The sequence below is a fragment of the Cetorhinus maximus genome, chromosome 9 (assembly GCF_964194155.1).
Source record: "Cetorhinus maximus chromosome 9, sCetMax3.hap1.1, whole genome shotgun sequence".
NCBI classification, from domain to species: Eukaryota; Metazoa; Chordata; class Chondrichthyes; order Lamniformes; family Cetorhinidae; genus Cetorhinus; species Cetorhinus maximus.
Window position 1 is genome coordinate 115,713,654 of NC_135887.1, and position 26,218 is coordinate 115,739,871.

Consider the following 26,218-nt stretch of genomic DNA (forward strand, 5'->3'; position numbering starts at 1 on the left):
CGGGCAGGTCTTTTAACTATTTCAATTAATTTTTAAATGGCCTCAATTGGCTGTTGACAGGTCGGCGGGCACACAGCTGATTCGGCTGCACCCCCGCCGACCTGAAAATTGAAATGACGCAGAGTGATGTCGGGAGTTCCGCCTGACGTCATCCTGCGTCATTTTACTCGTTGGTGAGCCCCCCGCACTCAATATCCTGCCCGTGGTTTAGCTCTGAAATAGAGCTCTAGGTCTCTACTATCTTATACACCTCTCAGTTGCTCGTGGTGCGCTCGTAGATTCTCCAGTCTTGCTTCATAATGCAAGTCATCACTTGCAGCAAATCAATTTCTGTATCAAATTCAGTTTTAACAAGTGTGTCACATATTAGACACTTGGCATTTACAAGCTCACTTTTCTGTACAGTGTTGTGCAATGCATAGCATCAAAACACGATAAGTGAACTGTGAGAGCATGATCGAAATTCCCCACCTATATAGGACAAAGTCAAACGTCATCTCTTTTTGTTAAGATGCTTTTCTTTTACTCCATCCTAGTGAAAGTGGAGAGTGTCAGATGAGAACTTAGGCTCATTTAAAAATATCTTCTGCTGCTCTGAGGTAATGAGAGCTGGTATTGCCATGGGAAAGCGCGAGGTTAGTGGATGATAGCGGAGTGTAATTCAAGCACATTATACCAATGGGGAAGCTCCGTAATCAGACAGATATCACATGTCTTGTGATCGGATGCTTGGCTTTCAAGTACAGACCAGGTGATGTAGAATCATGGAATGTGTTTGGTCCATTTTTACATGAAAAGACATCCAAAACTTTATTCTTTTGCCATGTTTAAAAAATGGACTTTCTGCTGGGCCAAAGAAGATGGCTGCTACAAGTCACATGGCCACAGGACTGGCCCTTTGTTCTGGGAGCTACCACCAGAAGTTACAAGAACAAAATAATTCCTGTCACAGCCTGTGGAATCTCACACCTCATTACTCAGATCCCTTGTAATCAACAAAGGCAGAGCAAGTGCAGATGAACTGGCTCCCCAACCTGAACTATCACAAAAGAGAGAGATCAAAACTTATAATGCCTGCAGAGCTGTTAATAGACTCATCTCAAGCCTGAGACTGAAGAGGTCCATTTCAAAAGGGACCATTGAGGGAACAATGGAATTCTGACCAGAAGCACAGAAATTGATTGTTAAGCTGCAGTTAACCATTAATGATCCCAAACCTCTGGCCTTTTAGACAATTTTAACATTACATCTTTGGCCTCACAGGCAGACTGCTGTTTTAACATTAATTGGAAAGGACTCCAGTGCCCAGCTGAGCAAGCAGTCGGCTACCATATCTCAACTCCTTGAAACCTGCTTGACTTTTTAAAAGCCTCTGATCAACACCTGCCAAGCGGTCTAAGCACAGAAAGCCCATTGTGTTGCAGCGCAATTCGTTTCAAAGATTTTCATGTGGTCATCTCCAACCAGAAACCATCAGGACTGAACTCAGCCATGGAGGAAACACTCTCTGGACTTTGACTTCTTGGACTCTTTTGGAAATCACGTGGACTAATATTCATTTCTGTGGTTCTTGTAAAGTTACTATCCATAGTTGTAAAAACTCCTTCTTCCATCTCCAATTTACTGTTTGCGTGTGCAGTGGAATGGGAAGTTGCAAATACTCCTCCTCCAGGTTTTGAATGTGGAATAAACTAACCTTCTGAGCTAATCATAACAGGGGTTTGCTGCGAGTTATTAGTAAATTGGATCACACAAACCGAGGGCCACAGCATACTTTAAAAATAATTCAAAACACCTTCTGCTTACGGACAGTTGATGAGAGGAAATAAGTGCAGTTTGCCTCTCTCTCTCCTGTCTTAACAAATGGTACAGCACAAGAGGCAGCCATTTGGCCCATAGAATTTGCACTGGCTCTTTTGAAGAGCAATCTAGTCAATCCGCTCTTTTCTCACATCTCTGCAATTTAGTCTCCTTGAGGCATTTTTCCAATTCCCTTTTGAAGGTTATTATTAAATCCATACTCATCACTTGAATGGGAAGTGCATTCCAAATCAGGACATTGGAGCAGGAGTTCCTTAAGGTAGTGTTCTAGGCCCGACCATCTTCAGCTGCTTCAATGACTTTCCCTCCACCATAAGGTCAGAAATGGGGATGTTCACTGCTGATTGCACTATGTTCAGTACCATTTGTGACTCCTCAGACACTGAAGCAGTCTGTGCCCACATGCAGCAAGATCTGGGCTACATTCAGACATGGGCTGAATGTGGTACGAATGTTACTTGCCATTTAAATGCCAGACAATCACAATCTCCAACAAGAGAGAATCTAACCGTCTCCCCTCGACATTCAACAGCATTACCATCGCTGAATCACCCACCATCAAAATCTGTGATCACAATTGACCAGAGACTTAACTGGACCAGCCACAAGAGCAGATCAGAGGCTGGGAATTCTGTGGTGAATAACTCCACTCCTGACTCCCGAAAGCCTGTCCACCATCTACAAGGCCCAAGTCAGGAGTATGATTCAATACTTATCACTGGCCTGGATGAGTGCAGCTCCAACAGTCAAGAAGCTCAACACCATCCAGAACGATGCAGCCCACTTGATTGGCACCCCATTCAGCACCTTAAACATTCACCCATTCCACCATCAACTTGAGGTGGAAGTGGTGTATACCGTCTTTGAGGTGAACTACAGCAATTCGCCAAGGCTTCTCAGACAGCAACTTCCAAACCCTCAACCTCTACCATCAAGAAGAACAAGGGCAGCAGACGCAATGGAATACCACCACCTCCAAGTTCTATTCCAAGCCACAAACCATTTTGGAAATATATCAGCACTCTTTCACTGTCGCTGAGTCAAAACCCTGGAACTTTCTCCCTAACACCCTGTGGGTGTACCTACCTCACACAGACTGCAGTGGTTTGAGAAGGCAGCTCACCACCACATTCTCAAGGGCAATTAGGGAAGGGAAATTAATGCTGGCCTTATCAATGCCGTCTGCATTTAATGAGTAAAAAAAAATCCTAACCACTCGTTGCGTAAAGAAGCTTTTCCTCATGTCACCACTGCTTCTTTTGCCAATCACCTTAAATGTGTTTCTTGGTTACTGACCTTTCAGCCATTGGCAACAGTTCATCTTCATTTACTATACCTAAACGCTGCATGATTCTGAATACCCATCAAATCTCCTCTTAGCCTTCTGTGCTCTAAGGAGAACCCAGTTTCTCCAGGCTCTTCACACAGAAGCAGCGCAATGGTCATGAATGGACTCTTCTCAAAAATCAATAATGAAACAATGCATACAGCACCACCGAACTTCACAGTTAATAGTGAGCAGGCTTCATAATCCAACCACACCATTTCCAAGACTGGGCAGACTTATAAGGAGATATAAGGAGATCAACATCTGCTTCTGAGCAGCCTGCTGTGAAGCAAGCAGTCGTTCCACAGCTCTTGCACAATTCTCTCCAACAGGACTTTGAACACAGAATTTTGAGTGGTGGGGAAACGTTACTCAGAATCACCCAGGTCTTCCAAGAACTGGCTAGGCCATTTGACCTGGATCCATAGAGCAGAGGCTGCTATAGGTCACAAGTGAGAAATGACTACAGTGTCTTCTGAGCCTTCTGAGCACAGAATCAATACAGGAACAAATGCAATCAAAGGTGTGTGTCTGTGACTTGTGGGTGGGTGTGAGATATGTCTGTATGTACATGCGTCAGTGGGTGCCTGCACATGGGTGGTGTGTGGAGAGGGTGTGTGCATGCAGATGTGTGTGGGTTTGTGTGGGAATGTGTGTGTGGGGCTGCATGTGGGTGTGTGCTTGGGCTGTGTGGTGTGTGTGTCGAATGTGTGGGGTCTGTGTAGGGGGTGTGTGTGTGTCTGTGTGGGTGGGTGTGCTTTGGCTATTGTAGCTATATATTTGTGTGAGTGTTGGGATGCATGTGTGTGTGTGTGTGAGTGGGGTGGGGTGTGTGTGTATGTGGAAAGTATGGGGTGCATGTGTGTGTGGGGTGAGTGGGGGTTGTGTGTATGTGGAATGCGTGGGGTTGTGAATGGGGTGGGTGGGGCTGGGCGCATGTGTCAGGTGGAAATGTGGGGGGGGGGGCGTTGTGTGTGCCTTTTTTATTAAAACAAACAAACTTTTGGCTCCAACTGTGCCAAAAATCCAACATCTGGTTTAACAAGCAGTAGGCTTCAAACTTTCTGCTTCTGATCAGAAGAATGATTTAGCAGTCAGATTGGTTAGTCAATTGCTGCCTGTGTGAGCATTTTTGTTTCTTTTCCAGAGAAACAGGAGAGCAGACTGGCTGCAAATGAAAGGGATTCTAGGCAAAGGAAAACAGTATTTACAACATTAACATTAATAGCTAAGTCAAACAGGTACTTAGTTTTGGGGTTGTAATATTTGCAGACTGGTGCTATTACTCTAGAAGTTGAAAGCTGAATGAATTAACGGCCCAGTAGCCTTCAGCAGCAGTGATCCACAGAAAGCAAAAAGAATTTCATTTATATGCTATATTATGCCTTTAATGATCTTAGGATGCCCCAAAATGCTTTTCAGCCAACTAAACACTTTTGAAGTGAAAGTCACTGTTAGAATTTAGCAAACATGGCAGCAAATTTGTGCACAGCAAGCTTCCAGAAGCAGCAATGTGATAACAAGCAGATTTATTTTTAAGTGACGTTGTTTGAGGGATAAATGTTGGCTAGGACACCAGGGAGAGCTCCTCTGCTCTTCTTCAAAATAGTGCCAGGGGATCATTTACGTCTACCTGAGAGGGCCGACGGGACCTTGGTTTAATGTGTCACTGAAAGACAGCACTTCTGACAGTGCGGCACTCCCTCAGCACCGTACTGGAGTGTCAGCTTAGATTTTTGTACTCAAGTCTCTGGGGCATGACAACTAAATATAGAACAATCCAGCAATAAGGTAGTGTAATGCTCATGCTGTTGGACTAATAATCCAGAGGTTTAGAGTAATAATGTTGCAACGTGGGACATCAAGGATTTAGTATCAGTTTAAAAAGCTAGAAATTTTTTTAAAAAATTGGTCCCTGTAGAAGAACCACAAAGTTGTAGGATTGTCGTAAAAACCCAACAGATTCAATAACATCCCTTAGAGAAGGAAACTTGTAGACCTTACCCAGTCTGGGCCTAGATGTGACACTTAACTTCTTGAAATACAGATTTTTGATTAAATAATGAGCCAGCAAGTCACTCAGTCGTCAATCAGCATCAATTAGTGATGACAAATCAGAAAAAGCTAGTTTTGAGGAGATAACTAGATGATGTAAGGAAGCTGTGCACAGATGAAATGACACAGTATTGCTCAGATATCCCAGGTAAGGTCGATCGAGGTACTGCCTTTCGGATGAGATGTTAAACTGGGATAAAAAGAGAAGTGTTGCAAATACTCTGCAGTTCTGGCAGCATCTGAGGAGAAAGAAACGGAGTTAATGTTTTGAGTCAAAAATGACTCTTCTTCAGAACCTTCTGAACACCTAAGAGGAAGAGAAAAAGTTTTTTATTAAAACGTAGGATGAGATGAAGGATGAAGTGAAACTGTGGGCCAGGACAGTTTTGAGGTAAGTCGGTGCTGTTGGAGAGAGGTCGAAATTGTACATGTTGCGGCGCGTGGCACCTGAATGTGGATCTCAGGATATGTTAAGAACAGCAGTCCAAGGAATACTGTGTGTCTCGAAGATAGCTGTAATCCTGGAAGAGTAGTGGCAGTGAATTAAACAGTAAAATAAAAGCAAAATACTGTGGATGTTAGAAATCTGAAATAAAAACAAAGTGCTGCAAATACTCAGCATGTCTGGCGGAATCTGTGGAGAGAGAAATGGTGTTAATGTTTTGAGTCAAAAATGACAAGGAAGTATTCAATGAACGGCATGACATTAGGAAGTTCTGAGGAACAAAGGGACCTTGGCGTGTGTCCATAGATCTCTGAAGGCGGAAGGGCATGTTAGTGGGGAGGTGAAAAAGGCATATGGGACACATGCCTTTATCAATCGAGGCATAGATTACAAAAGTAGGGAGGTCATGTTGGAGTTGTATAGAACCTTGGTGAGGCCACAGCTGGAGTAGTGTGTGCAGTTCTGGTTGCCACATTATAGGAAGGATGTGATTGCACTGGAGGAGGTGCAGAGGAGATTCACCAGGATGTTGCCTGGGATGAAACATTTAAGTTATGAAGAGAGGTTGGATAGACTTGGGTTGTTTTCGTTGGAGCAGAGAAGACTGAGGGACGACCTGATCGAGGTGCAGAAGATTATGAGGGGCATGGACAGGGTGGATAGGGAGCAGCTGTTCCCCTTAGTTGAAGGGTCAGTCACAAGGGGACATAAGTTCAAGGTGAGGGGCAGGAGGTTTAGGGGGGATGTGAGGAAAAACTTTTTTACCCAGAGGGTGGTGACGGTCTGGAATGCACTGCCTGGGAGGGTGGTGGAGGCAGGTTGCCTCACATCCTTTAAAAAGTACCTGGATGAGCACTTGGCACATCATAACATTCAAGGCTATGGGCCAAGTGCTGGTAAATGGGATTAAGTAGGTACGTCAGGTGTTTCTCATGTATCGGTGTAGACTCGATGGGCCGAAGGGCCTCTTCTGCACTGTGTGATTCTGTGACTCTTCTTCATAAGAGTTTTTATTTCAGATTTCCAGCATCCTCCGTATTTTGCTTTTATTTTATTATTAAACCGAGGACCTGTTTGTCCCCTCAGGCAGACAATGGCACTATTTCGAAGAAGAGCAAGCGAATTAGCCATGATGCCCCGGCCAACATTGATCCCTCAATTAACGTCACTAAAAAAGATAATCTGGTCATTAGCACATGGCTGTTTGTGAGTTTGTTGTGTACAAATTGGCTGGCATGTTCACTACATTACAAGAGTCACTGCATTTCAAAAGGGCTTCATTGGTTGTGAAGCACGTTAGGAAATCCTGAAAGATGCTGCATAAATGCAAATTCTCACTTTATTTCTGCAATGATGTCCATCTCTCAGCAGGGATAGAACTTTCTGTGCAATAAAAACACATCAAGCTAGAAAACGCCTTAAAGGAATGCTTTTGCTTTTTTTTTGAACAATATGCTGAATTCTTCAAGGAACACAATGTGAAAAAACATCAAAGTCGCAAAATGAAAGAGACTGACCATTGCGCATTGGCATTTTCATCTGAAAGGAGCGAGTCTTTCAGAATTCACACTACTACCCTAAGCAGAGAGTTCGGTCTTTGTTGAAAATGTCAAGAAAAAGGAAATAAAGGTAAAAAAGATTGTAAATTTTCATTGGTTATCCACTTCCCTTCCCCACTCTCGACTCCAGCGTTAGTAAAACCAACTGCAGCAATCTACTCCAACTGAAATCAGCTAACTTGGTACAGTCAATGTGTCCATGGTGGCTCAATGGGTAACACTCTTGCTACTGAGTCAGAAGGTCATGAATTCATGTCCTACTCCTGAGGCTTGACCGCAAAAATCTAAGCCGACACTCCCAGTGTCCTCAAAATTACCTCTGAAATATCCTCTTGGTTTCTTTCTCTCCCTCCCTTAAAGAAATATCAAGGTTATCAAAGGCACCGACGAAGTTGCATAAAAGGTTTATGAGAATTATACCAGAACTTAGAGGCTATAGCTATTAATAAAGAATGAATAGATTGGGACTCTTTTTGGAAAAACGCTGTGGGGTGACCAAATAGAGTTCTTTAAAATTTTCAAGGGGTTTGATAGGGTAGATGTGAAAGTCGCCATAGTCCCAGAGGACCATAGGCTGCTCTCTCATCAGAGAGAGACGACTGATGGTGAGTTTAACCTGAGGGTCACCACACCTCAGGCGAGGGGGCAAGGTTGAGAAGGTGGGTCCTTCATGGATGACCTCAGCTGGTACAAGAATTGAACTCGCGCTGTTGGCCTCGCTCTGCATCACAAACCAGCCGTCCAGCCAACAGAGCTAAATATCTCAACACTGGTGTCACATTTTATCCTGATAGGTCAGCTTCTGACCTCATATTTGTGCCATCACTAAGATTATCTATTTCCTCCTTGGTAACATACCCGACTTTGCCCCTAACTCAGCACATCTGTTGCTGAGGCCTTCATCCGTGCCTTCATTACCTCTAGGCTCGACTATTCCAACACACTCCTAGCTGGTGTCCCACATTGTACCCTCCATAAACTTGAGGTTATCCAAAACTCTGTTGCCCATGCCTTAACTCGCAGCAAGTCTCATTTCCCTTTCACCCCTGTGCTCACTGACCTACATTGGCTCCTAGTCAAGCAAATGTCATGATTTTAAAATTCTCATCCTTGTTTGAAAATCCCTCCAAGCCCTCGCCTGCCCTCTCAGGTGGATGTAAAAGATTATATGGCACTATCCAAACAAGAACAGAAGAGTTCTCCCTGGTGTCCTGGCCAATATTTATCTTTCAACCAACATTACAAAAACAGATTACCTGGTAATTATCATATTACTGTTGTGGGATCTTGCTGTGCACAAGTTGGCTGCTGCATTTCCTACATTACAGCAGTGACTACACTTCAAAAACACTCATTAAGGGAAAATCGTGGTGTAGTGGTAATGTCACTGTACATGTCACTGGACTCATGATCCAGAGGCCCAGGCTAATGCTCTGGGGTCGTGGGTTCAAATTCCTACCACAGCAGTTGGTGGAATTTAAATTAAATTTATAAATCTGGAATATAAAGCTAGTCTCGGTAATGGGGACCAGAACAACTATCATTAATTGTTGTAAAAACCCATCTGGTTCACTAATGATCTTTAGGAAAGAAAATCTGCCATCATTATCCGACCTGGCCTACATGCGACTCCAGGCCCATAACATGTGGTTGACTCTTAACTGCCCTCTGAAAGGGCCCAGCAAGCCACTCAGTTCAGGAGTAATTAAGGGTGGGCAACAAATACTGGCCTTGCCAGCAATGCCCACATCTCATGAAAGAATATAAAAAAAATTAACTGAAAAGCTTTGGGATGTCCCGAGGTCCTGAAAGGTGCTTTCTAAATGGAAGTTCTTAATTTTTGAATCTGAGATTCTGTTCATCTTGGTGGCCTCGTGGAGACATTTTGTCAGACTGCTGCACAATAACCCCTTGGAAACTACATTTTTAGCATGGAAAATGCCCAGAAAGCAACATGAACTCAGCAAGAGCCTTTATTATTTAATGAGCGACGTTGTTTAATTCAGGGGATTTTTCTCAGTACTTCCCATATGTTGGCAATCACACTGATAGCTGTAACCTCATTTGACAATGTTAGGAACTTACCTTATGATCCGTGTGCCGTGAACATATTTGATTAATGATAACAAATGCTCCATTGTATGAATCAAATTGTAAAGCAAAAAGAAAAAAAAACAAGATCTAGCATTTCACATGATTATTACTGATTTTAAAAATAACCCTTCTGATTTGTCTCAAATCCAAACATGCCCCAAGCACAGGAATTCCTCGACTAAGCCTCTTCACCTCTCTACCTCCTTCTCCATTATTCGTAGAGGAGCAGGTTAGTTCTCCCCATCATCCTGGCTAATATTCATCCCCCAACCAACATCAAGAGAAAAGCAGATTATCTGGTCATTTTTTTCATTGCTTTTGGTGGGATCCACCTGTGCACAACCTGATTGCCACATTTTCTACATTACAGTGACTATTCTTTCAAATGAATTTCAGGAAATTGGATGGATACTAGAGGGAAATAAACTTACAGGAATATAGGGACAGGGCTGGGAAACGGGACTGACTATATTGCACCACAAAGAACTACATGGACTCGATGGGCCAAAATGGCCTCCTTGTGTGACGTAATGACTATGAAAGGAAAATAGAATCTTGCATTTATACAGCACTTTCACAACCACTGTATGGTGGTTTACAGATAATGAAGTATTTTTGAATGTAGTCATTGTTGTAATGGAGGAAATGCGGAAACCATTTTGCGCATAACAAGTTCCCGTGGCCACAAACAGCAATGTGATAAATAACCAGATAATCTATTTATCATGTTGGTTGTGGATAAATATTGGTCAGGTCACCAGAGAGAACTCCCCTGCTCTATTTTTAAATAGTGCCATAGCAACATACATCCACCTGAAATGGCAGAGGGGACCTCATTTTTGCGTCGCATCTGAAAGATGCCATCTCTGACAAAGTAGCACTCCCATCAGTACTACACTAGAAGGTCAGCCTAGATTGTTATTGGCACAGCCAATGGTAAATGCTGAGTTGTTCAAATCACAGAGGGAAACTTGAGACAACTGCCATAACTATTTTTGTAATTTGTATGTTTAGAGATGTGGGCTTTGAATTGAATAGTAATAACACCACCGAGCCTTATAGGTTTTTGCAAAACTAGATCAAACGTTTATTAATAAGAGAAATGATTTTAAGCACATACATATGTCTACAAATTACTACTATAATAATTTCTAAATCCCCTAATTAATCTGACTCCCAGTTACACCTCCATTAAGGCAACAGTAAGACACACAGATTTTAAAAGACTCAGGCAAAGAAACATGATACCCTGAACAAACCAATTCAACGTGAGTTTTCTTAACTTCAGTTCATTGTAGGCAGCAGCTTGAGGCGTAGATGCTGAAGGCCTTTCACACTTGTTAGATCTTAAAATGCCTTTTATACACAGCCTTCTCTCCTTTATACATATTTTCCAATTTGAATGCAAATTACCATTGTTTCACTATGTCTTTGGACTTTACCTCCCTGATCATAAAAATTATAGTACTAATTTCACCAGTAATCTTTGGGAGAAATAAACACACTGTTTCTGAACTTTACCTGGCTAGGTGACACATTTCACTCCTCTTTTGAAAACAATCTAGTCTGGTTTATATAAAAATGCAAATGTCCTTTTACACCTTACATTCTAAACCTCCCCCACATTTACCTACTTAACATTTCAAACCTAGCTTATCTTTTGTTACATAAGAGGCTCCAGACCAGCTGCCTTTAAATCCAAATAAGTCTCACATACACACACACACACATATAGACAGATACCACTATTTTCCAATAAATTCCAATAACTTTATTATATCTTCCCAACATCCCCCTCCTTATTGAAAAATGAACCGTCATAATTTAAAAAGACGGCTTCATTTTTACTAATCCATTTTGTACCATCTCCTATACCTATCTATATACTTATACTATTCACATTACCAGATGCATGCATTAACATAATATATATATACAAATCCTTTGTATCAACAGAAATCATTTCAGTTCAGTGTCCACGTTTTCAATGTCCAAATTTCCCTTTAAGCTTCAACTCTTGATAATGCATCTGCAATCAGATTTTCTCATCCCACTACATGTATAATCTGTAGATTAAATGGTTGCAGTAATAAACTCCATCTGAACAACCTTGCAATTCTGTCTGGAAATTTGTCCAAAAACTTTCAAGGATTGTGGTCTGTATGAACAATTGTTTCTGACTGTTTGCAACATAAATCTCAAAATGCTGTAACGCTAACACCAAACCCAAAGTCTCCTTTTCGATCGGTAAATATATTCTATATTGTTGTACATTCAACTTCCGTGAAAAATACCCCATCGGTTTTTCCATTCCAGTGTCATCTTCTTGTATCAGTATGGCTCCAATGTCTATTTGTTTGCGTCAACGGCCAACTTAAATTGCTTGGCATAACTGAGCACTGCCAAAACTGGTGTCGTTGTTAATACAGTTCTCAAACTGTCAAACGCCTTCTGTGTCCATTGAAACTTCTTGTTCTTTTTTATTTGTTCAGTCAGTGGAGCAACCACACTGCTAAAATTTGGTACAAATGTCCGATAAAACCCACTCATGCCCAGAAATCTCAAAACTTCTCATTTTCTTGTTGGCATGGGGAAATCCACAATAGCCTTGACTTTCACATCACTCGGAGCCACCTTACCACGTCCAATGGTATTGCCTAGATATGTAACTTGCGCTTTGGCAAATTCACTTTTTGCCAAGTTCACCAGCAAATTACCTTCTTGTAATCAAGTAAATAATTCTTCCAGATGTTGTAAATGCTCCTCCCAGGTCTGACTGAAAACTATCAAGTCATCTATATAAACAGCACAGTTGCTCAGACCTGCAATTACTTTGTTTATCAGTATTTGAAATGTTGCAGGTGCATTCTTCATACCAAACGGCATGACTTTAAACTGATATAGTCCATCTGGCATCACAAAAACCGATATCTCCTTTAATCTCTCCGATAATGGTACATGCAAATATTCTTTTAGCAAGTCAATTTTGTGATAAGTTTTGATTGTCCCACTTTCTCAATACAGTCTTCCAACCATGGTATAGGATATGAATCCGCTTTTGTCACTGCATTCACCTTTCGCTAGTCCACACACAGTCCTTGTGTTCCATCTGGTTTCAGTACCAGCACTATAGGCAAACTCCAGTTACTTCAACTAGACTCAATAATATCATTTTGAAGCATGAATTCGATTTCTTTCTGTACTTCTGATAACTTTGCCAGATTTAATCTATAAGGATGTTGCCTTGGCGAAGATGAAATTTGTAGCAGACACATCATGTCACATCATTTGTCCTCCCAAACTTATTTCCACAAATAGATTTGTGTGACCGCAATAACTTACTCAAATCACTTTGACACTTGTCAGGAAGGAAACTCAATATTACATTTAAATTTTCAAGTACCCCCTCATTATTCAATTTGATTAAAGGTAAATAAGTTTCAGAATCCTGCATTTTTACTTCTTTCTCATTATCTACCACCACTAACACCTCCTTTTGGTCCTCTTCCCTGTCAAAGTACTTTTTAAGCACATTTACATGACACACCCTCTGCTTCTTTCTTCTATCTGGAGTATTTTCTAAATAATCTACTTCACTCAGCTTCTTTACAACCCTATAAGGCCCAATAAACCTTGCCTTTAATGAGTCACCCAGTTCTGATAACAGAACTAATACATTCTCCCCAGCAACAAAACAACGAGCTGTAGCTTTGCTGTCTGCTTTCATTTTCATCACTTGCTGTGATATCTTTAAATGTTCCCTAGCCAAACTCACATGCTTTGTCCAATCTCTCTCTGACGTTTGATACATAATCCAAGAGAGTAGTTCTGAATTTTGACCCACTAATTTCTCATAAATCAATTTCAGTGGTCCTCCCACCTCATGACCATAAACTAGTTCAAAAGGACTAAAACTAGTCGATGCATTAGAAGCATCCCTGATAGCACATAATAAGAATCAAATTGCCCTATCCCAATCCTGACTATATGCTTTCATCATAGTTTTTAGAGTTTGATGCCATCTTTCCAAAGCCCCTTGTGACTCAGGATGGTAAGCTGTTGGCTTCAACTGTTTTATTCCTAAACTGTTCATTACTTCCTTAAACAGCTGTGAAATGAAATTTGAACCCTGATCTGATTGTATTTCTTTAGGTAAGCCATATCTTGTAAAAAATTTAGTTAAATCTTCCCCAATTTTCTTTGTTGTAATATTGCTCAAAGGTATTGCTTCAGGAAACCTGGTAGACACATCCATTATTGTCAGTAAGTACTGATTTCCACTTTTAGTCTTAGGGAAGGGCCCTACACAATCTATCATGACCCTAGTAAAAGGTTCTTCAAATGCTGGAATTGGAATTAAAGGCGGTGGCTTAATCACTGCTTGTAGATTCCCTATCACCTGACATGTGTGACATGTTCTACAGAACTATGCAATCCAGGCCAAAAAAAATGTTTTTATATCTTCACCAGTGTCTTTCTAATTCTTAAATGTCCCCCCATTGGACTTTAATGAGCAATTCCCAGAATCTCATTTCTATATCAAACTAGTAGTACAATCTGATGCACCTCCCTCCAGCTTTCATTTGCTGAGGCATGATAAGGCCTCTATTTTCTCATTAAAACATTACTCTTAAGGTAATAACATTCTGGAATACATTTTGCCTTTGTTTCTGAGTAAGCTGTCTGATAAAAATGTTTTATCTGCAAATCCTTTTTCTGTAACTGCACTAACCTCCTTGAGTTAAACACTTCAGCTGAATTGTCTTCCAGTCTTTCTTGCTGAACAACCTTATCAAACACGGTGTTAGCTAATTGGATTTCCACACCTTCTCCCTGCCTTTGAACTTCCTGTTCTTCTTGTTTCAACCTATGAGCCTGTGATCTCATTATCATACAATCTGGAAACAATCCAGGATGCTCTCTCTGCAACATTCTGTTGAAAACACTTTTACAGGCTCCTCAACTACCACAGGCAACACCCACATCTGTGATCCAGCTATATCATTACCCAGAATAAATTGAACCCCTGCAAGGGGCATTATTCCCACTACTCCAACAATCACCTCACCTGTTTTCCACTTACTCTTTAAATTTACCTTCCACAATGGGATAAACTTAGCATCTCCATGAACCCCACTTATTATCACCGGTTCCTGCAATACTCCCTCTGGACAACAAATGTCACTATCCCACAACATTAAGGATTGACTAGCCCCTGTGCTTCTTAAAATTTTAACTATCTTTACCTTCTCCACTCTGTACACATGGAAAGACTATACCTTCACACACAAAATCTTTGAACATTTCTGCAACCTACTCCTCCGAATTCTCTTGGGTAAATTGTGAACACATTCCCACTTCTTGACCTATCATTGATTCTCCCTGTTTTACCTGTACACAAACCACTGGTTTTTCCTGTGGCTGAACTTCAGGACCCACAGTACTTTTATTTCTAGAACTTTTCTGCGCCCCTATAATTCCAACGGATTTTCCCTACAATTTCCAGCACACAGGTTTTGTATGTCCAACTTCATTACAATGAAAACACCTCAATTTTTGAATGTCACTTCTACCCTCAGCATCTTCCTTTTTTATTCTGAGGAAAAACTTCCTACGAATTTCCACCTACTCCTCTTCCCTGACTACCCACCTTCCTTTCACCTTCCCACTTTCTATCCTTTTCTGATTTAAAAGGGTGATGAAAAAAATGTTTAGCTCTATGAACTAACTTATAATCATCAGCTATCCCTGCTGCTTGTCTTACCGTTTGAACCCTCTGTTCCTCCACATTGGTTCTCACTACCAAAGGAATTAAGTCTTTAAATTCTTCCAAAAGAGTTGCCTCTCTAAGAGCTGCATATGCTGTTGCTTTCTTTGATGCCCATATCCCACCGGTCAAAATTACTTCGTTTTACTCTTTCAAACTCAATATAAGTTTGCCCAGGCTGTTGCCTCATATTCCTAAATTTCTGCCTGTATGCCCCAAGAACCAACTCATATGCACTCAAAATAGTCTTTTTTTTTACCACATCATAGTTCACCGACATTTCTTCTGACAATGAAGCATAAACCTCGTGTGGTCTACCCACCAACCTGGATTGTAACAATAATGTCCAGTTTTCCTGTGGTCATTTCATTTGTTTCGCTATCTTCTCAAATGAAATAAAGAATGCTTCCACATCTCTTTTCTCAAGCACTGGAAGAGCTCGTACAAATTTAAACATCTCTCCACTGGGTTTTAGGTTAAAGGTTTTTCATCATCAGAACTTTCCTCAGCATCTGATGTCTCCTTTTTAAAATCCAGTTTTTTAAGCTGATACTCTCTTTCCCTTTCCTTCATTCTCTCTTCCATTGCTAACTTTTCCCTCTGGAGATCAAGTTTTCGCAATTCCATTTCTTTTTGAAATAATCTCTCTTTTTCCCTTTCTTTTTCGGCGGTCTCTTGTTCCAGTTTTTTCATTTCCAATTCTTTTTCCTTTTCGTTTGCCTCCAATTCAAGTTTTCTCAATTACTTTGTTTGTTCAAATTCAAGCCTCTTCATTTCTAACTGAAGTCTCACTACCTCAAGCTGTGACTCACTAGTGTTAGGCTGTGCTATACTTTCAATTATGTTTGCTTTCTTTGCCCCTGCAGGTAACCCCAATTGTAATTTATCCGCCAATTCCAATAACTTAACTTTAGTTACCTTTTGTAAACCAGCCAAAGTTATAACTTCAACTCCCAAGTCTGAACAACTGCCAAAGTCACATTGCAGTCTCACCGCTTCAAAAAAACCTCACATCAACTCCTGAATTCAAAGTGCTTCTCGTACTCGTAACCTTAAGATTCACCATCTCCACCCCAATCAAGAAATTTCAAATATATCCTGCAAAGAGTCCCCAACTATATTATGGCATGTGGTGGTAAATGCTGAGTTGTTCAAAGTGCAGAGGGGAACTTGAGACAACTACCACTATTTTTGCAATTTGTATGTTTCGAGATGTGGGCTTGGAATTGAGTAGTAATAAGACCACTGAGACTTATAGGTTTTTACAAAACTAGATGAAAAATTTATTAATAAGAGAAATGATTTTAAGCACATACATATGTCTACAAATTACTAGTATAATAACTTCTGAATCCCCTAATTAATCTGACTCCCAGTTACACCTCTGTTAAGGCAGCAGTAAGACATACAAATTTTAAAAGACCCAGGCAAAGAAACATGAACAAACCAATGCAACGTCAGTTCGTTGTCGGCAGCAGCTTGAGGGGTAGGTGCTGAAGGCCAGTCACACTTGTTAGAATACACACACGTGCACACACACCACTATTTTCCAATAAATTCCAATAACATTATTGTATCTTCCTGACAGTGTTCAAGTCCTAGGATGGGCCAACATTCACACAACCTTCTCGCTCAGGGGCAAAAGTGTTTAGTCACAGCTGCCACTTGACTAGCTGTAAAGTCCTCTGGGCCATCCTGAGATTGTGAAAGGTGCTATGTAAATGCAAGTTCTTTCTTTCTTACAGCAAGTTTCTTATTCACTAGTGCAGCTCATCCTGAACACCTACTGCTTTGATCTTAATAAATAAAAACAGCACTGTCAGCTCTGGATCAACTTTACTTCTGAATTAAGCTTGGCCTTAACTAACCCTCAATCAAGACATATTTCTCTTTCCTTTTAGAAAGGTGACATTTTAAAACAGATTAAAAAAGTAACAACATTCTCCCCATTTGAGGATAAACTTTAGAATAGAAAAACATTGCTTACTCCTTTAACCGTGAAACACGTAAAACATGATCATCCAACACCCAGCTAGCCTTGGTGAGCTGTTGGTTTCCCTTATGAGGCAACTGTGTGTGACAGTTAAAAATAGCTCCTTACCTGGTCGTATTCCAGTGCTCCTGGGTACAAAGGCCATCCAAGAAATAGCTCGGCAATCACACACCCCAATGACCACATGTCTATGGCTTCACAAAACGGCAAACCCAAAATAATCTCTGGCGCTCTGGGAGAAAACAGGAAAACATAGCGTTGTATTATAAGGGACTTGTCAGGAGAGCATAGAAATGTCATGCTAAATCACAGCTCAGAACATTTATGCATGGTTAGAGTGCACAGGAATCAAGAGAACAGCTCCTGTGAGATAGAAGGAGATTGGCCATCTTGCACTGCCCATTTATGCTGACAATTACTTTTGATGAATTGTTTTAGACACGTTGGTTAAACATAGAGTGGCTGTACAGTTACTGCTTCCCACAGGGCAGGATGCAGGTTCCTGTTTGCAATTCTCCTTGCATTTCAAGTTTACAGTCACAGTTGAGTTGATGAGGGTGGGGGTAAGTTGATGCCAGGTGATGCCTAGAAATGGTAGCTGGCAGGTGCTTAGAAGTCTGGCTGCAAAGGCCTGGCAGAAGGCCATTTGTTGATCTAGCCTTACAGAATAGCACTCAGAAGGAAGGAATAATTATTGATATAACTCATTCATTCCTGCCCCCAACACATTTTTGTCAGTCACCTCCCTTTGCCCAACCATGGATGGCCATGGCTTCTATCTCCAAGGCCCCACATTTGACAATTCTCACCATAAACCCCTCTCCAACTCACTTTCCTTGTTTAAAATCCTCCTCATATGAACACAAAAATTAGGTGCAAGAGTAGGCCATTCGGCCCCTCGAGCCTGCTCCACCTTTCAATAAGATAATGGCTGATTTGATCGTGGTCTCAAGTCTTCCCTCCATAACCCTCGACTCCCTTGTCGATCAAAAATCCAAGTGACAGGTACTAGAAAATGCAAGGTTTTATTGTGGTTGTCTTACGGTATTCTAATCTCATAAGGCACAGGGAATAAACAAAAGGAAATATTGCAATGGTCTGGATGAGGTTTGACATCAACTGAATTTTTTCTAATGGTTTTCTAAGTTAATTGCACTCTTCCCCTGGATTTGCCTGTAAAATACACCAACCCAGGTTGAGCTGGTGAATTTGCTAGACTGAGCATTCAAACATGATGTAAGTGGGGCTGCATTGTGCAGATGCAAAAGAGGCTACTCAGGCAAACGCATAGAGATCCATTTTGCATTTCTCTCTGGCAGGGTGGCCTCTTTTGTGTCAGTGGGATCAGTCTGTCCCAGGTTTGGTAACTGAATTATTGTAAATGACAGGTGGGCATCCTCAAAGCAAATGCTTACACTGTAGAGCTGGAATGGTTGTCAGCTTCCAGCCAGCCACTCACTCGCTACCTGAGCTGAAACTAGCCTTGCCTTTTGTTGGCTGCCTGACCACGGAACTCAAGTGTGTGGACGAGATTTGCATTCATGAACTTGTAATCCGCCTCTTCGTGTTTGACTTCCACTGCAAATGTGTCATTTCATGGGGACATATTATACATTTTTTGCTTTAATGCTGATGTTTCAATCATCTCAGCATTAGTGGTCGTGCCTTCAGCTGCCTGGCCCTTAAGCTCCAGAATTTTCTCCTTAAGCCTCCCCACCTTTAAGACACTCCTTAAAATCTTCCCCTTTGACTAAATTATCATTGTCAACCATCTGTCCTAATGTCTTCTTATGTGGCACATTGCTAAATTTTGTCTGATAAAGTGTTCCAATGTGCTTCACAGAACTTATGTGTGAAAGGTGCTATGTAAATACAAGTTGTTTTTGTCATTATTAATGCTCCACAGAAATGATGAGGGAAATCAGTCAGATATTTAAAATATGAGGCAGGGAGGCCCTCTCCTGCTGCAGATGGAGCCCAGGACAATGCTCCTAAACAGGCCCGCATCCTCCAGGCCATAAACAAAGAATCAGAAACATGTTGCATTGTAAACAAGAGAACCAAATGAATCAAATGTTGCTATTAATTTAGGCCTTGTGTTAGAAGGATTGAAACTTTTATATAATTTTTGTTAACCCACCTTGATTCTGTTGACCTTGCCGAACACACCACAAGCAATCCCACCAAATTCAATACCCTCAGCCTCTCCATACAGCATACCAACGAGACATCACACCGGATCCCATCCTTTTAACTCTACAACATAATCAGTATCCTCTCTCCACTCACCCCCACCCACCATTGGACAGCTCATTTCTCATAAAACATGGTCTCTTATCCTTATTTTAGCTTAACCAATACACTAAAGTCCTGGACAATTCTCCAGTGTCCATCCAGTGAGCGTATTATTATGTTTACGACCAAACATCAGGCTACCCTTGGTTTTCAGTTTGTGGCAAGTGCTGGGGTCTAAAAAATATACTTTAATCTAAAAGCTGAGAGGAGCCAAAATCAAGGTAAATAATGATGGCAGATAAGGACATATGAATTAGGAGCAGGACTAGGCCTTTCAACCCCTTGAGCTTGCTCTGCCATTCAATAAGATCATGGCTGATCTGATTGTGGCCTCCGCCTACCCACAATAACCTTTGACTCCCTTGTTAGTCAAGAATCTATCGACCTCCGCCTTAAAAACATTCAATGACCTTGCCTCCACCGCTCTCTGGGGAAGAGAGTTCCAAAGATTCTGCACCCTCCGAGAGGAAAAAAAATTCTTCTCATCGCCGTCTTAAATAGGAGGCTCCTTATTTTAAAATTGTGTCCCCTAGTTCTAGTCTCTCTCACAAAGGGAAACGTCCTTTTGGCATCCACCACATCAAGTCCCCTCAGGATCTTACATGTTTCAATATGTCACTTTTCAACCTTCTAAATTCCAGCCTGTCCAACCTTTCCTCATAAGATAAGGCCCCTCCCATCCCAGGTATCAGTCAAGTGAACCTTCCCTGAACTGCTTCTTACACATTTACATCCTTTCTTAAGGAGACCAAAACTGTACACAGTACTCTAGATGTGGTCTTACCAACACCCTGTGCAACTGTAGAAAAACATCCCTACTCTTATATTCCATTCCCCTTGCAATACACAATAACATTCCATTTGCCTTCCTAATCATTTGCTGCACCTACATACTAACTTTTCTTGATTCATGTACCAGGACACTCAAGCCCCCTCTGTATCTCAAGAGTTCTGCAATCTCTCTCCTTTTAAACGATATGCTGCTTTTCTATTCTTGCCAAATGGACAAGGTCACATTTTCCCACGTTATACTCCATCTGCCAAATTTTTGCCCATCACTTAACCTATCTATGTCCTTTTGCCGACTCCTGATGTACTCTTAACAACTTACTTTCCTACCTATCTTTGCGTCATCATCAAATTTAGCAACCATACATTCAGTCTCTTCATCAAGTCATTGATATAAATTGAAAATAGTTGAGGCCCCAGCACTGATACCTGTGGCACTCCACTCATCACTTGCCAACCCAAAAATGATCCATTTATGCCTACTCTCTGTCTGTTAGCTAAACAATTCTCTATCCATGCTAATATGTTACCCCTTACACCATGAGCTCTTATTTTGTGTAGTAACCTTTGATGTGGCACCTTGTCAAATGTCTTCTGAAAATCTAAGTGCAGCACATTCGCAGGGTCCCCTTTATCCACGTTGCTCGTTGCTTCCTCAAAGAGCTCCAATAAATTAGTCAAACATGATTTCCCTTGCACAAAACCATGTTGACTCTGCCTGATTGCACTGAGATTTTCTAAGTGCCCCGCTATAACCTCCTTAATAATAGATTCCAGCAATTTCCCTACGACAGATGTCAAGCTAAATGGACCTGTAGTTTCCTGCTTCCTTTCTTGAATAGAGGAGTCACATTTGCGATTTTCCATTGCGATGGGACCTTTCCAGAGTCTAGGGAACTTTGGAAAATTAAAACGAATACGTCTAATATCTCAGCAGCCACTTCTTTTAAAATCCTAGAATGAAGTCCATTTGGAGCTGGGGACTTGTCAGCTTTCAGTTCTAATAATTTTCTCAGTACCCTTTGCCTGGTGACTGCAATTGTTTTAAGCTCCTCCCTCCCTTTCACCTCCTGATTCACAATTATTTCTTGGGTGTTAATTGTATCCTCTACAGTAAAGACAGACACAAAACATCTGTTCAATTCATCCATCATTTCCTTGTTTTTCCGTTATTAATTCCCAATTCTTACTCTGGAAGACCAACGCTCACTTTACTTACTCTTTTCTTTTTTAGATATCTGTAGGAACTCCTATCTGTTTTTATATTTCTAGCGAGCTTTCCCTTGTACTCTAATTTCTCCCTCTTTATTAATCTTTTAGTCATTCTTTGTTGTTCTTTGTATCCTGTCCAATCTTCTGACCTGCCACTTAATGTGCAATTATATGCATTTTCTTTCAATTGGTACTACCTTTAACTTCTTCAGCTAGCCACAGATGGTGTGTCCTTCCCCTAGAGTCTTTCTTTCTCACTGAAATGTATCTTTTCGGAGTATTCTGAAATATCTCCTTAAATGTCTGCCACTGCATCTCTACTGACCTATCCCTTAACCTAATTCCCCTGTTCCCTTTAGCCAATTCTGTCTTTATGCCCTCGCAGCTGCCCTTATTTAAGTTTAAAACACTCATCTTAGATCCCCTCCTCTCTCCCTCAAACTGAATGTGAAATTCAACCATGAGTGATGCAGTAATGGAATGTCTAGCTCCCACATACGGAGGAGTTTCCCTTACAAGCTGTCACAATGCAGACATATTTCTGTTTTGCGCCAGTTCCCTCCCTCCACCTGAGTCCCAAGCAAGCAGCCCAGATCAACAAGAGAGTACAATCACTTAGGTAGATCAATCACTCAACAATCCATAATACCAAGCCAGCAATGGAATGAACTGATAGACGACGGCACTGGGAATCAGAGAGAAACAGGAAGTTTGAAACTTTCACTGGCTTTTTCCCACAGTCACAGGTCCAACTTTAACAGGACTGTTTAGTTACAGGCAGCACACAGAGGTCAGGTACTCAAACATTTCAATGGCAATAAACTCCACCTCCAGCTTCCCCACCACATGATCTCAATAGTGTCATCAAGTGATCTCCCCACTGGCTGCTACTAGCAAATGTAAGAAAACATACCAGTGAGTTCCACCAGCTCACACGAACTTTCCCTTCATTTCCCTCCCTCCCTTTGAGGAAGTCCTTTGCTATGACCAGTCCACTCAATCGCATAGAAAAGCACATGTGAATCTCAACATTCTGTAGTAGGTCAGATATAGAGTCAATTCTTTCAATTACTATTTACACCTTATGCAAGATTATTTTTACAAGATAAAATATGGATGAGGAAAGTTGTTAGTTTGTTCATCCAGGAAAATCCGATACTTCCTCCTCTCCCATTGCAGCACCAATCCTTCTTCATTGATTCCATGGGTCTTGCCTCTGCCTGGTAATCAATTCAAAATATTGATCATGAAAGATGAAGAATACCCTTTTGATATCTGTCCAAGGTTCCAATCTGTGTCCCCGCTTCCTACTCGTGCAGTTTTGTTTGGGAGTAATATTCCTGACTAATTTTTCCCATACTGTTTACTCACTTATATGCCTCTCAGTATTAAAACAAAAAGCTAAAAGCTACTGCGGATGCTGGAAATCCAAAACAAAAACAGAATTACCTGGAAAAAGTTGTAAAGTTGTTGAATTCAATATTCAGCCCGAAAGGCTGTAAAGTGCCTAGGCACTTTACAGCCTTCCGGGCTGAATATTGAATTCAACAACTTTAGATCTTAAACTCCCCCTCCCCCCATCCCCACCCCGTTTCTCCCCCCACCCCCCCTTTTTTTTTCAATAATTTATATAGATTCTTCTTTCCCCACCTATTTCCATTACTTTTAAATCTAAAACTAAAACCTTGTTAGTCTTTTCCGCCCCACCCCCACTAGAGCTGTACTTTGAGTATCCTGTCTTCCATTCTTAATTAGCACTTTTCTTAGACAAATATCACCACCTTCAACACCTCTTTGATCCTTTTGTCTGTGACATCTTTTGATTATCTGCTCCTATCACTGCTTATCTCCACAATCACCACACCCTCAACGTCTCTCTCCACCCCCCCCCCGCCATCTTAAACCAGCTTATATTTCACCCCTCTCCTAACTATGCTTCAGTTCTGCCGAAGGGCCGTGAAGGCTCGAAACGTTAACTGATTTCTTCTCCACCGATGCTGCCAGACCTGCTGAGTTTTTCCAGGTAATTCTGTTTTTGTTTTGCCTCTCAGTATTTTTCATTCACGGCTGCAGTTTTCCAAGTTTCTCAAGCATTTCCTCATAATTCAGGTGTTCTACACTGGGAATCAGCTTGTGAAACAGTCGCCAATACCTGAATGTCTCATTTGTGCCTTGGTGACCAGAACTGAAAGAGTGCTGCGTTTGCACCAAGACAAAAAGGAATATCTTCTCCTTAGCTCATTCGCCTCCAAGTCAAAAGTTGTGGGTTTCATTCCCACTCTAGGACTTGAACACAAAAGCTAAGCTGGCACTTCTAGTGCAGCACTGAGGGAGTCCTATATTGTTGAAGATACTATCTTTCAGATGAGACATTAAACCGATGCACTCTCTGCTCTTGAAGGTGAATGTAAAAGATTCCTAGCCAATATTTGAAGAAGAGCGGTAGAGTTCTGCCCAGTGTCCTGGCCAATATTTATCTCTCAACTAACAGTACTAAATAGACAGATTATTTGGTCATAATTGCAATTCTGTTTGTGGGACCTTGCAGTGCACAAATTAGCTGCCAGATTTTCTTCATTACAACTGTTACTACACTTGAAAAAGGTGCTTCACAGTCAAACGTTTAAGGACATTCTGAAGTAGTGAAATGCGCTTTATAAATACCTTTCTTTTCTTTCTCATTCATATGACCAAAATTATTGTTGCTAAAGGGCTCTCAGTTTGTGGGAATGTTGGTGGAATAGCAGATGATCAGGATTATGTCACTCAACTAAAACTGGTGCACTGAAAGCTTGAGTGTGAGGAGTTTTAAACAGAGAAAGCTAAGTTAGTAGTTTCAATTCTAAGGCAAAGTTTGAGGTTGAACTGTATATTTCAATTTAAATGATTTAGCCAAATAGATTTCACAATCACCATTAGTCAGATAGCCCGGAGCAATGTTAACTGTGGTGCTGTGGCATATTTAAGGCCCAACATTGTTCACCTAACAGGGGAAAGAGTATTGAGGAGGTTTCAAGTTACCAAAAGACTTTGGAGAATTACAAAGAAGGTATAGCGTTACAAAACCAATATGTGCAGGTGTTAATGAAAGAAGAGGATTACCACTGAACCTGTCAGAAAGATGACTACATATAACCAGTCCAGGAATACCCTAAAGGCTGGAAACACGGCTGAAGAGGACTGAAGGTTTTACAACATAGAAACATAGTAGGGAGAGGCGGTGGTGTGGTGGTAATGTTACTGGACGAGCATTCTAGAGACCCAGGGTAATGCTCTGGGGACTGGGTTCAAATCCCACCACAGGAGGTGGTGAAATTTGGATTAAAAATCTAATGATGACCACAAAATGGTTGCCGATTGTCAGAAAAACCCATCTGGTTTACTAAAGTCCTTTAGGGAAGGTAATCTGCCGTCCTTACCTGGTCTGGCCTACATGTGATTCCAGACCCATAGCAATGTGGCTGACTCTTAAATGCCCTCTGAACAAGGGCATTTAGGGATGGGTAATAAATGCTGGCCTAGCCATCCCATAAACGAATTTTTAAAAATTTGGCCCAAAAGGTCCATGTTGTTGTTCATGCTCCAATAAGCCTCCTTCTAAATTACTTCATCTAATCTTATCAGCCTATCCTTCTATTTGTTTCTCTCATGTTCTTATCTATTTTCCCTTCAATATACATCTATGTTATTCACCTCAACTACTACACGTGGTAACGGTAATGAATTACACATTCTCGCCACTTGGAACAAAGACATTTTTGCTGAATTCCTTATTGGAATTATCAGTAACCACCTTATATTCATGGCTTCTCGTTTTGGACTGGCCCAAAAGTGGAAACATTTTCTCTGTGTCTATCCTATTGAATCCCTTCATAATTTTAAAGATCTCCCTCAAGTCACTTCTCAGTTGGTGAGATGAGAGTGACTGCCCTTGACATCAAGACAGCATTTGACCGAGTGTGGCATCAAGGAGCGCCAGCAAAACCGGACTTAATGGGAATCAGGGGAAAACTCTCTTTTAGCACCAAAGAAGATGGTTGTAGTTGTTGGAGACCAATCATCTCAGCTCCAGGACAATGCTGCAGGAGTTCCTCAGGGTAGTGTCCCAGGCCCAACCATCTTCAGTTGCTTCAACAATGACCTTCCCTCCACCATAAGGTCAAAAATGGCGATGATCACTGCTGATTGCGCAGTGTTCGGGACCATTTGCAAATCCTCAGATACTGAAATAGTCTGTCCATCTGCAGCAACACCTGGACAACATTCAGGCTTGGGCTGATAAGTAGCAAGTAACATTTACCCCTCAGCCTTTTCTTTTTTGAAGGAAAGAGCTCCAGCATATTTGGTCTATCCTGATAATTACAATATATTAGAATATGCCTTCATTCGAAAAACCTCAAATATCCACAATTAGCTCTTCTATGCTAATGGCCATTCCATGCTCTATCTCTGGTTGCTAATGTAAATTATTATTTTGCTAGGTAGAAGTAGGGGAAATTTTAAGATCAGAAAAGATCATTTGGTTCAACAACCCGGTCACCACTTGGTTGGTCTAAACCCTACCTTCATGCCTCAGATTCGACAATAACTTTCAAAAGGAAATTGGATAAACACTTGAAAAGAAAAATTTGCAGGGCTATATTGAAAGAGAAAGGGGAGTTTGACTATTTGGAGCTGGCACAGGCATGATGGGTTGAATGGCATCCTCCTGTGCTTTAAGAATCTATGGGTTGTATTTTCAAAGCAGAGTTGAGAACCTGACACCTGAATGAATTTTGGACCAGACCCCATGCGTGAACTGTGTCGTTCTAGCAACACGATGTTCAAATGCTAATGCCCTAATTGGACAGGAGGCAAGTTT

General features: G+C 41.2%; 1 protein-coding gene across 5 annotated transcripts in view; it reads right to left on the bottom strand.

The window, feature by feature from the left end:
- The window catches only part of hipk3a (homeodomain interacting protein kinase 3a), a 240,478-nt gene that overhangs the window by 48,174 nt on the left and 166,086 nt on the right, over positions 1-26,218 (bottom strand). For all 5 annotated transcript variants that reach the window (XM_078549403.1, XM_078549405.1, XM_078549402.1 and 2 more), the window contains one exon: positions 17,170-17,293. In XM_078549403.1, coding sequence (XP_078405529.1) covers positions 17,170-17,293 — 124 coding nt within the window. The remainder of the gene's footprint in view (positions 1-17,169; positions 17,294-26,218) is intronic.